Below are 12,826 nucleotides of genomic sequence, written 5' to 3' on the forward strand. Positions count from 1 at the left end.
TTATGATTATTGATTGAGCCCTTAGTCTTATGTGATATGAAATGTTCCAGTACTGGGAATATAAGGGGAAACCAATAAGTGATGGCTTTTGCTGCATGAAACTTTTAATCTTGGCCATGTCAGAGCTTGAACATACATAATTGCATTAATAAATACCATATAACTAGCATTTAGACAAGTGCTATGATGAAGAAGAAGTCTGAGAGTAAGAGCACATATAACATCTACCTAATTTAGCCCAGAAAGGAGAAGTCAAGGAGAACTTCTCAGAAGAGTGACATTTGAACTGAGACCTGGAAGGTGAGAAGGGATTTATTTTGCTCAAGTTTAGTTGACTGGGCTAGTTAGTAGCCAAACCTGAATTATACGTTAGACCTATGATTCTCATTTCTGGGTTTCTCTCACTGTTCTATAAATCAACAAGTTCTGACAGTTTGCATTTGCCAACTCCATGACACTGCTTTATAAAACCATGTCTATTTAAAAAGGGAGGAAATCCCTTAGATTTGGCTCCCTGATTCACAACCTACTTATTATCTTTAAGTGTCTTCTTTCCATTCCTGTATTTTTAAAGACGGGGTGGGAGTTCTTTGGTATGTCTCTAATCTGTGTCATCACAAAGCAGTGAACTGTGAAAAATACCCTAGGAATTCCCAGTAAATCACACAGGAGGCAAATGAAGGGCATCCAGCTATGAACCTGAGCAGTTCTCTGTTTTCAACTGGATCCCTGGAGGTTCTTTCTAGAGCAAACCTTACCAGGATTTGGTTCTACACAACTTTTGAGGAGTTTGATCAGCTCCCACCAAAGGCATTTCTCTTGGATTTGTTCTGTGAAGTTATTTGTGTCTCAGGTGTGTGCTCAGCCACTTTAATTCAGAGTGAATTAAACACCAAAAAAGGTACCCTAAAGCATCAGAGCCCTCCAGACCTTAGTGTCTTTTTCTGGCTTGAGCCTGTGATACACTTCTGTGTTTTGCTCATCAGTTACATAATCAAGTCCCAAAGGCAGAAGTTTCCTGAGGGGCAGAGTGGACTCCATTCTGAAGGAGACCCATGTGGGGGACCCAGCTGCAGCTCAGCTGCTGCTATGACAATGATGTCACCATGCTTAGCACCTAGGCAGGATGTGCCATGGATCCTTCTTCCCCTTTCTTTTAAAATGAAACACTGAAAAGCATTCTTTAGCCATTCTCTTGTCCTGTTTTTAAAATCTTTGAGATTGTTTTTTGCTCAATGAATTCTTGGCTCTGGGTTTTATCAGGTTGTTAGAAAGAATGAGAACCAATGGAAATAGTGAGAGACTTTATTTTGGGGGGATCCAAAATCACTGCAGATGGTGACTGCAGCCATGAAATTAAAAGATGCTTGCTCCTTGGAAGAAAGCTATGACCAAGCTAGACAGTATATTAAAAAGCAGATATATTACTTTGCAACAAAGGTCTGTCTAGTCAAAGCTATGGTTTTTCCAGTAGTCATGTATGGATTTGAGAGTTGGACTATAAAAAAAGTTGAGCGCCGAAGAATTGATGCTTTTGAACTGTGGTGTTGGAGAAGACTCTTGAGAGTCCCTTGGACTGCAAGGAGATCCAACCAGTCCATCCTGAAGGAAATCAGTCCTGAATATTCATTGGAAGGACTGATGCTGAAGCTAAAACTTCAATCCTTTGGCCACCTGATGCGAAGAACTGACTCATTTGAAAAGACCCTGATGCTGGGAAAGATTGAAGGCGGGAGGAGAAAGGGACAACAAAGGATGAGATGGTTGGATGGCATCTCTGACTCAGTGGATATGAGTTTGAGCAAGCTCCAGGAGTTGGTGATGGACAGAGAAACCTGGCATGCTGCAGTCCATGGGGTTGCAAAGAGTTGGACATGACTGAGTGACTGAACTGAACTGATGCTTAAGTAGTGTAACAGAGTTCTACAAACTGGGTGATTTAAAACAACAAAAGTTTCTTCTCTCATGGTTAAGGAGACCAAAAGTCCGAAATCCAGGTGTCAAGAGGATGACTTCCTTCTGGAGGCTCTAAGGGAGGATATATTTCATGCCTTTTTCCTAGTTCTGGTGACTGCTGGTAATCCTTGGTGTTCTGTGATTTGTAGATGCACCATTCCAATCTCTGCTTCCATTTTCACATGGTCTTTTCCCCTGTGTGTATATGTGTGTCCAGATTTTCCTCTCCTTTCTCTTATAAAGACAGCAGCCATTGGATTTAGGACTCACCCTCATTTAGTCTAACCTCATCTTAACCTAATTGCACCTTTGAGGACCCTATTTCTAAATAAGGTAACATTCACTGATTACAGCAGTTAGGACTTCGACATATCTTTTGGGGGAGGATACAATTCAACTCAGTACAGGAGGTAAAAAACCCTGCTCTCTATTTAATTTTCCTTCCTTTTCTATACTGACTGAAGGCACAATTGAATCATTATACAATGCAAAATCTAGTGGTTAGTGTTCATGGAATGTTAATAAAAGCATACCCAGGAGGTGATGGACATTTTCTGTATTTTAATTATGGTGGTGGTTTCATAGGTACACATAGCTATCAAAGCTCATTGGTACAGTTTATTATATGTAGATTATTCCTCAATAAAGTAGGTAAGAAAAAAGATATCCCTGAGGCACAATACCAATTGTTTTTCTTTTCTCCTTTCTTTTCTATGCTCCATCCCATCTTGTCAGTAGAAAAACATATTGGAAAAATAGGTTCTCCCATTTCCATCCAATATAGAGAAGTGAAAATCCTGGAGAAAAAAATAAAATTTTCAGAGGAAAAAGTCTATATTATTTAGTTTTATTATTTAATAATCATATTATTATTAACATTCCATTTGTCAGAAATACTGACAAATGTTTGGACTGTGAATGTTTTAATTAACAAAATATTAAAAATTATTTACATTATTATATAATTCTCCATCCTCAAAAGTAGTTCTAAAATATATGCCATGGAAAGGTTTTAAAAACTACTTTAAGTAACCACAGCTGAACCATGTACCATGTTCAGAAAAAATTAATTTACCTTAAGACTCCAAGTGCAACTTCACCCACAAAGACAGAAGAAAGTGAAACAAAGAAGGAATGCCATTGGCACAAAAATGTATGTTCAAAAATGTTTATAAACCCAAATTAAGTTTAGTTGTCAGTAAACTTTCATATTTATGCTGTTATTAAAAGTGTCTTGAATCATTTCAAAGCCAAAAACAAAAGTGATGATGGTCACCCATTTCAGATTTGGTGTTGGAAAATTCTTTCAAATACTAGTTGCAGGTAAACAACAATTGTTTGTTTTATGCTTTGGTCCCTAGAACTCGGCTAAGCACATCTAAACTGCAACTTGACTTAGGATTTTTATATAACCTTGCTTTTTACCTGCCTCACTAGGGGGTATCCTGAAAACAGAAGAGTTGGTATTTAGAAATACTGTATTCACACCAGTTGGAAAAATAAACAAGTAACAGGGTAGAACAATCTGTTTATGCAAACTTGCTTTTTAAAGTTGAGAGGATAAAGATGAAACACTAGAAAACATAGAAGTGAAAGTGTTGGTTGCTCAGTCATGTCCAACTCTGCAACCCCATGGACTGTAGCCCTCTAGGCTCCTCTGTTCATGGGATTTTCCTGGCAAGAATACTGGAGTTGGTAGCCATTCCCTTCTTCAAGAGATCTTCCCCACCCAGGGATCGAACCTGGGTCTCCTGCCTTGCAGGCAGATTCTCTATCATCTGAGCCACCAAGGAAGCCCCAGAAAACATGACAGAAAATGACAGAATGAATGGTGTTGAAAGTGGCTTTTTGTGTGTTCATTGTAGATGGTAACACAGAAATAGGCATTTTTTTCTCTTCATTAATTTTGCTTTTTTTTAAAAGGTCATAATTGATAAGAGACGGTGGAATCAGACACACAAAGTTGGGGGAAAGTGAGAAATATGAATAAGAATAGTCATTTAGGTTTCTGAATATACTGTCTGAAGAAATTGTCATAGATCTTGATGTTAACTAAATGAGTATGAAAACTGGGTGCCTGTTTTAAAGGCAACTGGGTGCCTTTTAAAGAGTTTTAAAGGTGTTTTAAAGAGTTTAAAACTTTAAAGAGTTTTAAAGGTGTTTTAAAGGCAACTGTGTGCCTGTTTTAAAGAGAGAGAGTTCATGGTTCTAGTTCTGGGCAATGTGAAACTGATCCAAAACACTGAGTCAAAAAACTGACCTGTTGGTATATAAATGTAATAGAGGGCAAAGAATTTTCTACACTCTGCTCTGTATATAGAGAAACCCAAACTGTCTTTCACTTAACTTAAAAAGTGCCCTGCCTTGAAAGACCATATTGGTATTATTTAGTTGATATTGACAACACCTCTAAATCTTGGAGAGGGAGGTGAAAATCCCAGCTAGACTATTCACTGGGTTGACTATGAGTCTTTTTCTAAGAGTTTTAAACAAAGGTTTCATTAGCAAATTAGGAAGGTTTGAGTAGATCCTTTGAGTGTAAGACCAGGTGAACTCACATTAGGGATGGTCCTTCAGTATAGCTGGATTCATCAAGTAATTCAAAAATATTGGTTTCATATAGATGACAGTACACTGCCATCACTCTGCTTGTTCTCTCCAGGATGCTCTATGCTAGGCACGCTGCATGTATTAGGTCCTTTGCTCATACTCAGCCTTTTGAAGTGAACGTGATTTTGTAGACTGCCAAGTGGGGACCAAAGTTGTGAAGTGATGTGCTCAAGGTCATATAGCTAGATAGCGAATCAACAAATTGAAATGCATCCAGAAATGGTCCCAAAGCACTTCCAAATTGAAAAGCTTCTTAATCTGCAATTCTCGTCCTCCAAGAGTTAGTAGTTGAGGTTAGATCACATGGATCTGAGTACTAGCTCTGCCACTTAACTAGGGAGTTAGATGCTTCTAGATCTTGTTTCCTTCATCTGTAGAACTGGGGGTTAACTATTACAGCTGTGGGTGTGTGTATCTATTGATCTGGGTAGTGCGTGCGTAATTTCACCCCAGTGCCTGCCACATAGGAAGTTCCAACAACTATTACTTGTTCTTATATTGTTATAATAACAATTGATTAAAGGGTTAGGAGCAAGCTGAGTAGATAATCTTGAATATAACACTAAATTTAAGTTACCAGATACTATGGACATGTTTGATGCTTTGTGCTTTTTCCCTTTAGTGTTGGCATGAATATTTTTTCTGGATATCTCTTTTGGTATTATAATATTAAATTGTCCTTCAAGGTAGAGAGTCAAACTTATATCTTAGTCTTTTCACCTCACAGTACCAGTTAGGATTCAATCTCTCAAATACCATTTTATCCTGTAAATCATTATATTCCCTATGTAGAGAATAACTATGACACCATTTCCATCTTTTGAAAATGATCATTGTTCCTCAGTGCTGGGTTGGTGTTTAACAAAGTGAGTTTTTGCTGATATTACCCATATAAGATTATCCTGCAAATAGAGATTTGTTTCCACTGACATCCATCATTTGTAGTTTAAATTCTTGGATATTATGTTCATTCAGGGAGATCCTAGAACAGGAATTTAAAAAAAAACACTCTTGCTTCAGCTGCACAAAAGAAAAAAATCCTAGCTTAAAATCAAGAAGAATTTTAGGCATGGGGTAGTATGACTATTTAATATAATTAGAATTCTTAAGTTCTGTAAAAGTTCTTCACCTGTTTCTCATATATTCCTTGTCATACAGATTAAAATCATGTCCTCCTTTTCATATTTCAGGAGCTTGGAGTTAGAACCTTTGACTTCTATGGGATAGTCAGATACTGTGAACTGTTCACCCTAGGTACCACTAAGAATGTAGAAATTATATCAGAGGAATCACAGTCAGTTTGAGAGACACAGGCAGGATGAAACAAAAATCAGTGATGCTGCTTAAGACTTATTGGAAGCCAATCAGATAGAAGTCTGAAATATTATATGGCAGTCAATCAGGAAGTTCAATGTGATTTGGGACTATATAAGCAATGGGATTATATAACAAACAAGGGTAAAATAGGATGCCCTAACCTGGAATATTGGACCTCAAGATGGAAAAGAAATAAGCAACTGGAGGGTGTCCAGAGGAGATCATCTACAGTGATGGTTTTAAAGCAAAATATGAACTTTATAGTGTAGCCAAACCACAAAGTCAGACCCAAGGGGCATGATAGAAATCTACAGATAGCTTGAGGGTCTAGACACCAAGGGGAAAGAGGAATCTTGGCTGGAGATAAGAAAAATTTCAAGGGATAAAGTTAAGAAAAGGGAAATTTAGGTTTAACAGAATATATTCCTTGGTAATAAGATGTATGTTTGTAGAACAGTGTCTCAAGGGAATAGAAAGAACACTGATGCATTTTCAACGATCCTTGATAAGAGGATAGCTTGATGTCAGACCAAGGTCTCTAGAACTTTCATTAGAATATTCTTGTGCCATGACCAGATGGAATAGATATATTTTTATCATGAATTTCTAGGATAATTATAACATGATAGTGAACACACTGTTCTGCCGTTTAATAAAAGGTATCCTAAGGCTTGATTAACTTCAACTCTGAGGAAAAAACAAAACCCAAAACAAATACAGACACTACTTTTCAACATCAAATGCCCTAATAAATGAGCAAAGTTTCAGAGACCTGATTTTTAAAGTTGTTATTCTGTTGCTCAGTTGTGTCTGACTCTTTGTGACCCCATGGACTGCAGCATGCAAGCCTTGTATTCAAAACTATTTTTTTCTAGGCTTTCAGTTATATTGCTTCTGAAGCAGCTAATGAATTGTAAGAAAGATTCTGGGGATCAACATAACAAAACCAGTCATTTTTGAAATTGGTAAATGAAACCCAGATCTTCCTTAATCAAGCCTGGCATAAGGCCAATGTGAATTGGGTCTGTATAAGCAAAGGGATTATATAACAAACAATAGTAAAATAGGATGCCTTAACTGAGAATGAATGAAAAAGCCATGCACCACAATGACTGCAAAATAAAACAAATAGCAGTCAGATTGGAAATCCTAATACTTTAAAAAAATCATTTAAAATATCCAAACAATCTTATAAAATCTTTCTTTCCAGAAGTGCCATTACATTTTCCCCATGTGTTTTAAAAGCACATATACTTACACCAGGTTTTTAAAAGGGAGCCAGGGCTTAATTTTATGGATATTTAGAACAATTTGTTCATTGTTCTGTATGCTGAGGCAAGCTCTAGGTTGATGGAGAGTCAGGACCTGTTGAAAACAAGATGATGAATGAACTGGATGTGTCTGCTCTAAGCCTGAAGTAGCAACAGAAGAGTCCCTTTGCTCACTGGCTCCCCTGCATCCATGACCAAGCCTGTATGACCTTGTGCCTGGCCAGTATTCTTATTAGTCCTACGTCATTGTGGCAGGGTTGCATTTTCAACCCCATGGTCATCTTTTGCGGCTAGAGAAATATTTAACATATATGAATTATAAATTACATTTGCCCAACCACCGGAATTGTAAGTAATCCCATGAACTGTGACTTTGCTAACCATGTACTCCAAATGCCAAAATCCAACAAAGCATAACCAGTTCCATGCACGGGTATCCAAGTGGCAAAGACATTGTTTTCTTTGCTAGTGACAAGTTACATGATATTGTGAACTGAGGAAAGGTCAGGCAAGACCCTCTGTCTTTTCCTTCTTCTGGGATTTGTTTGAGGAGGGAAGAAAGCAAATGACAACAGTCCCCCACATGTAATTTGGTGTGTGTAGTCAGGCAGGAAAGGCAGCAGTTTGAAAGTCTGTGGCTCTCCACGGCACACCTAATCAACAGCCACGGAGAGTGTGCTTAAGTTTCAGGGTGAGAAGAGCTGGGCGGCAGGGAGGGTGGGAGGAAATTGGTTTCTCATTTTGTCTTGTGGTGGCAGATGGATCATAATGCTACAGGAGGGAACTCCCTGAGTGCAGTGGGTCCCGCTGCATTTACAAAAGTGGGTACGTCAGAGATCCTGGGGTCCGAAATGAAGCCCTTTGTGGAAGCGTTGAATTCTTCTGTTAATTAGATTTCATGATGTGACCCTTCCTAGACAGTCAAATACCTAGGACTATTTAACACACTTTTTAAGACGAGAAGGACATTAAATTTTCCCCTGAAAATTTTACTGGGAATAAAACAAACTTTCCAAAATCCATGTCGGACAATTCTGATATGATACACAACAAGGCGAATGTTTGTGTCAAACACCTGCATTTATAAGTTCACAGTAAGCTTTTTTTCTTTAATAAAAGTAACCGGAAAGGAAAGCCACCTTCCTATTTGCCTAAAATCCTCTTCATCCAGAAGGGGTAAAAGAGGGCACAAGAACACAGTTAAAGTACTCAGGCATTTCCAGCGTTTTCTCTGTACCCCTGCTGAGATGATTGTGAGATGCATTACAAAACATAAATGTTAGGTCAGAAACATAGAAGCCTCGCAGAAGCAGGCGTGGCTTTGAATTTTATATTCTAAGGTGTTCCCAGACTTGTTTTCAACAGGGAGCATGGACATCGCCAGCGTTTTCCAGCTTCCCAGGAATGTGGCCGCAGCGCTCTGCGCCCAGAGGCGTCCCACGACCGAACTCGGAGACTGATCGCTTTGTGAGCGCCAATCCCCGCAGCCTGTGGGCTGAAGCTGCGCGGGGTGCCTGCCGCCTGCTCGGCCCCACTAACCCCTCCTCCTCGAGTACAGTTACTGCGCGACCCTTACACGGCGAGGACCCCTCCCCACCCCCCAGTTTTCTTAGTAGGTCCCATTTCCAGCCCATTCATCGCAGCCACTGCATTTGGACTGAATCTCTATCCTTCATTTTAAAAAACAAAAACAGCGGGGGGTGGGGGAGAGAAGGCAGGAGATTTAACTCCAACTTCAGAGCAACCTTCTTGGGCTGCCCATCTGACACCAGTGGGTGGGGTGCAATCTGACACTTCCTTTCCTTTCCAGAAACGTGAGTGGAGCTGGCGCCCCCTTCGCTCTGGGGGAGGGGAGACCGGGGAGAAGGTCCGCACTTCCGTCCTCGGGGCTTTCTCCCCAGGAGACCCAGTATCAGTGGTGAGCAGCGCTCGCTCTGCGCCGCTCCCAGGTTTGGCGCCTGGAAAACTCCACGTTCTGCTTTCTCCTGCTTCTGGCTCCACCCCAGCTCCAGACCTGGCTTCTCTCCCACCCTACCCGTCCGGGCCGCCCCCTTCGCGCTGCCTCTAGCGCGAGCGTGCGGGGACATCCCCGCTCCAGCCCTGGGCCCAAGGCTGGGTTGAGACTATTACGAGTCCCTCTCCGGCGGGTCATGGACAGCCGACCCTGGGGTTCTCCCCTTAGCTCCCTGAGCGCAGCCAGGAATTCTCTCCCACCGTAGCCGCTCAGCACTTGGAAGGCCCTGGGTGCTGCGCGTTTCGTGTCCCCACTTTGTAGCGAGAAACTAGCACCTCAGGGGAGCCTGGAGCTTGGAGACACTCTTGCGCCTAGCCAGTCAGAGGAGTGGGCGCAGCAGCCAAGTGGTGGCGAGACGCGTAGCTTCAGGGGCCCGGATACGGCGACGGTGCCCGGGGCGCAGATCGGGTGCCCAGCTCCAGCGCGGGAGGAAGTCTCTCTCACGGCGAGCGGAGAGCGAGGGACGCGCCCTGGGCGCACGCCCAGGAGGCCTCCTCCTCAGCCCTCGGGACCGTCCTTAGGGCGCAAGGAGGAGCTTGCTGGAGACTTCGAGGCTGTCCAGAGCCAGAGAGCCGGAGCGCGGCGTCTCCTGCCTCAGCTGGAAAGGGGGAGTGGCGCTGGCCGCCGGAGCTGGGAACCCAGCGAGCGCCTGACCTTCCTCCTCTTCTTCCTTACCCTCTTCAGGACTTAGGCTCTGCGGGAAGGTTCTCGCGACCGAAGGAGTCCTCCCTCCCCACCCCTTTTCCTAGAAGGCTGGTGATGGATCTCCTGCTTCTGCCCCCACCGGGGCACTTGGAGCGCGCTGGTGGCGCGTGAGCCGGGAACTGCCCTCTACCGCCCTCGGCGAGCCTCGGGCCGACGCCGCCTGGCAGCCTCGCCCGAGCCCCCTTGCTTCCTGGGCCCCAAATCACTAGCAGTTCCGAGAGCTGGAAGAGGGTGGCCCTCAGGCACAGCCCCGCCGGGATGTCCGCTCAGAGCCTGCTCCACAGTGTCTTCTCCTGCTCCTCGCCGGCCTCGGGCAGCGCGGCTTCTGCCAAGGGCTTCTCCAAGAGGAAGCTGCGCCAGACCCGCAGCCTGGACCCGGCTCTGATCGGCGGCTACGGGGGCGAGGCGGGCGCAGAGGGCGGCTCGCGAGGGACCAGCGGGGGCCGCCTCTGCTCCCCGCTGTCCCTGGCCGAGGGTCTGAGCCCTCGCTCGGCGTTCTCTCCCCGGGGCCCACCTCCTCGGGCCAACCGCCTCCCGACCCCCAGACCCCTCTGCTCGTCCTTCTCCACACCCAGCACCCCGCAGGAGAAGTCGCCGTCTGGCAGCTTCCACTTTGACTATGAGGTCCCCCTGGGTCGCGGCGGACTCAAGAAGAGCATGGTGTGGGACCTGCCTTCGGTCCTAGCCGGGCCGGGCAGTGGTCGCAGCGCCATCCTCTGCTCTTCCGGGGGAGGCCCCAACGGCATCTTCGCTTCTCCCAGGAGGTGGCTCCAGCAGAGAAAGTTCCAGTCCCCACCCGACAGCCACGGCCAACCCTATGTCGTGTGGAAGTCCGAGGTAGGGTCCGGTGTCGCGTGTCCTCATGGCCCAAGGCTGGCCACCTGGGCAGTTCTTTAATTACTTCTCATTTACACAGCCAGAGCACCACTGAGGGGTTTTCCTGCTGTAGCTGTTCCTCTGTGGCTGGTGAAATGGTGTCTGGAAACGGGACGTCCCTAGTGGCCACCCGCATGTGTCTTGTTAGGACTCCTTGGCTCCACTCGGAGTAGTGGTAGGAGCTGGGGAAGAGATGCTCTCTGTGCGGCAGGTGATTTCAAAGGGTCACTTATCCCTTCACACAATATTGATATTTTTTGGAACTCAAAATGGTCTAGTTCTAAGCTGTTTGTCAGGATTGGAGGAAATCATATTTTTAAATATTTCTGCCATTTGGTTGTTTTACAGAGAATTCGGGAACATTATTCTTGAGAATGATATCGGTATGTGTGTGTAGGTCTGTGTGTTTGGGGATGTAGCTACTAGAATTCTCTAGTTTTGATCTTTTCTTCTCCCTAAAGGTTTAATATCAGAGATCTATGGTATTAAGTACTAGTTTAATCCTGGAGAAAAAAAATCTCTGCTTAAGGCTATCAGAGATCATGGAAATATGCCCCAATTCCACTAAGGGCAACTAGTAGTTATTTCACTAGCTACATGAATCAAGAATCATTAGCAAATAAGGGACTCAGAGGGAGCTACTGGTACCTTTAAAAATGTTTGCTGGTTAAAAAGAATGGAGAACAGAAGTAATAGGAAACTGTGGTTGATGCATACTTGGAAAGCTGCATGCTTTTAGAGAGTAAATACTAGTTGTTTTAAAAATGAACAACTCTTGTTCAGTTCACAAACTCTGTAGATTTGCCTTGGGTCTGTTTCCATAAGGGGAGATTCCATCCATTGTAATTAAATATTTTAAAGTACAGTTAAAATTACAGAAATGGAGTGCAACACCATGTAATTGCTGGAGATTTAGACTAAAGAAAGAAAACACAACCAATAAAAACAGTTGGAAAGTAGTGTCCAACAGAATACCTTGCTCTCTTAACATGAGACAACTAATTATGACATTTTGGATTTTATCAGATCTCCTTAGAAAAATCAGCAGTATTTAGCAGAAATATTTGCATCACAGGTTAGTAAAATATTAGTTACTGTGTCAAAAATAACTGCTTGTGTTGGGTGGGGAGCATGGATTACAGATACTAACAAACATTATTGACTGTACTGCCCATTTTCTTGAGGAAGGTAGACAGTAGAGAGAAAAGTCAAATAGGAGAGGGAGAGATTATCTCCAAACCAGAGAACTCAGCATTAGAAAGAGGGTTAAGAATCTAAATGTTGAATTTCTGTTGGTCTTTAGAGGAGCCTGGATTCCTACTCTGTATCAGAAACACACATTAGCAGATTAGTCTGTAGGAGTTGAGAGAGAAAGAAATGCAAAAAGCAAGCCAAGTTCTTGGATTGAATAATCACTGACATTCACGTTTAAACCAATTGTATCATTAAGAATGTCTCTGCTTTTCTTTGCAACTGTATGTACTTGGAATTTAGTATGCAGATGCTGTTTATCACTATTATGATGAAAAGGCAATCTACTGTGGATGATCACAACTGGTTAGAAATCTTCTTCTTATCCATTAAAATCTCATCATCAATGGACAAGTATCTGAACTTCAGCAATACTGGGTGGCTTGAAATTGTTCTATGCAGTGTACAGGCAGTCTGCAGGCTCACCTACCATGACTTTCACCTCTTTTGCAGTGGTTAAAACTAAGTACATAGCCATCTAGCAAAAGAACAAAATTTTTTTCATAAAATGTTCATGTGTGTGTGTGTGTGTATAATCCCTTTATTCTTGAGGCAAACGTGGAATGATTGGTTAGAGTCCTGGCATGAAGGTCCAAGGCTGATTTTGTTTGAGTCCCAGATATCCTAACTTAACCCCAGGGTCTGGAACTTAATGGCCTGGATTACCTTTCAAAGGTTTAATGCCCTGGAACCCTCTCAGAAACCAAGGAAGTTCATCCTATTGAGCACTGCTTGTCCTTCTCACTTGTAAGCAAGCTGGGTCCTTTGTCCTAAAAGAGAATCTTTACTAATGATGTCAAAAGTCCAGCATATGAGCACCTTGCAA

At 43.0% G+C, this 12,826-nt stretch overlaps 1 protein-coding gene across 2 annotated transcripts in view; it reads left to right on the forward strand.

Annotated features, from left to right (window-relative positions):
• Positions 1–9,570: 9,570 nt before the first annotated feature.
• Positions 9,571–12,826, forward strand: part of ARHGAP6 (Rho GTPase activating protein 6) — a 510,549-nt gene continuing 507,293 nt past the window's right edge. For both annotated transcript variants that reach the window (XM_043895571.1, XM_043895572.1), the window contains exon 1: positions 9,571–10,710. In XM_043895571.1, the coding sequence (XP_043751506.1) occupies positions 10,132–10,710 (579 nt within the window). In that variant the 5' untranslated portion in view covers positions 9,571–10,131. The remainder of the gene's footprint in view (positions 10,711–12,826) is intronic.

Source organism: Cervus elaphus, chromosome X, assembly GCF_910594005.1.
Source record: "Cervus elaphus chromosome X, mCerEla1.1, whole genome shotgun sequence".
In the NCBI taxonomy this organism is placed as follows: Eukaryota; Metazoa; Chordata; class Mammalia; order Artiodactyla; family Cervidae; genus Cervus; species Cervus elaphus.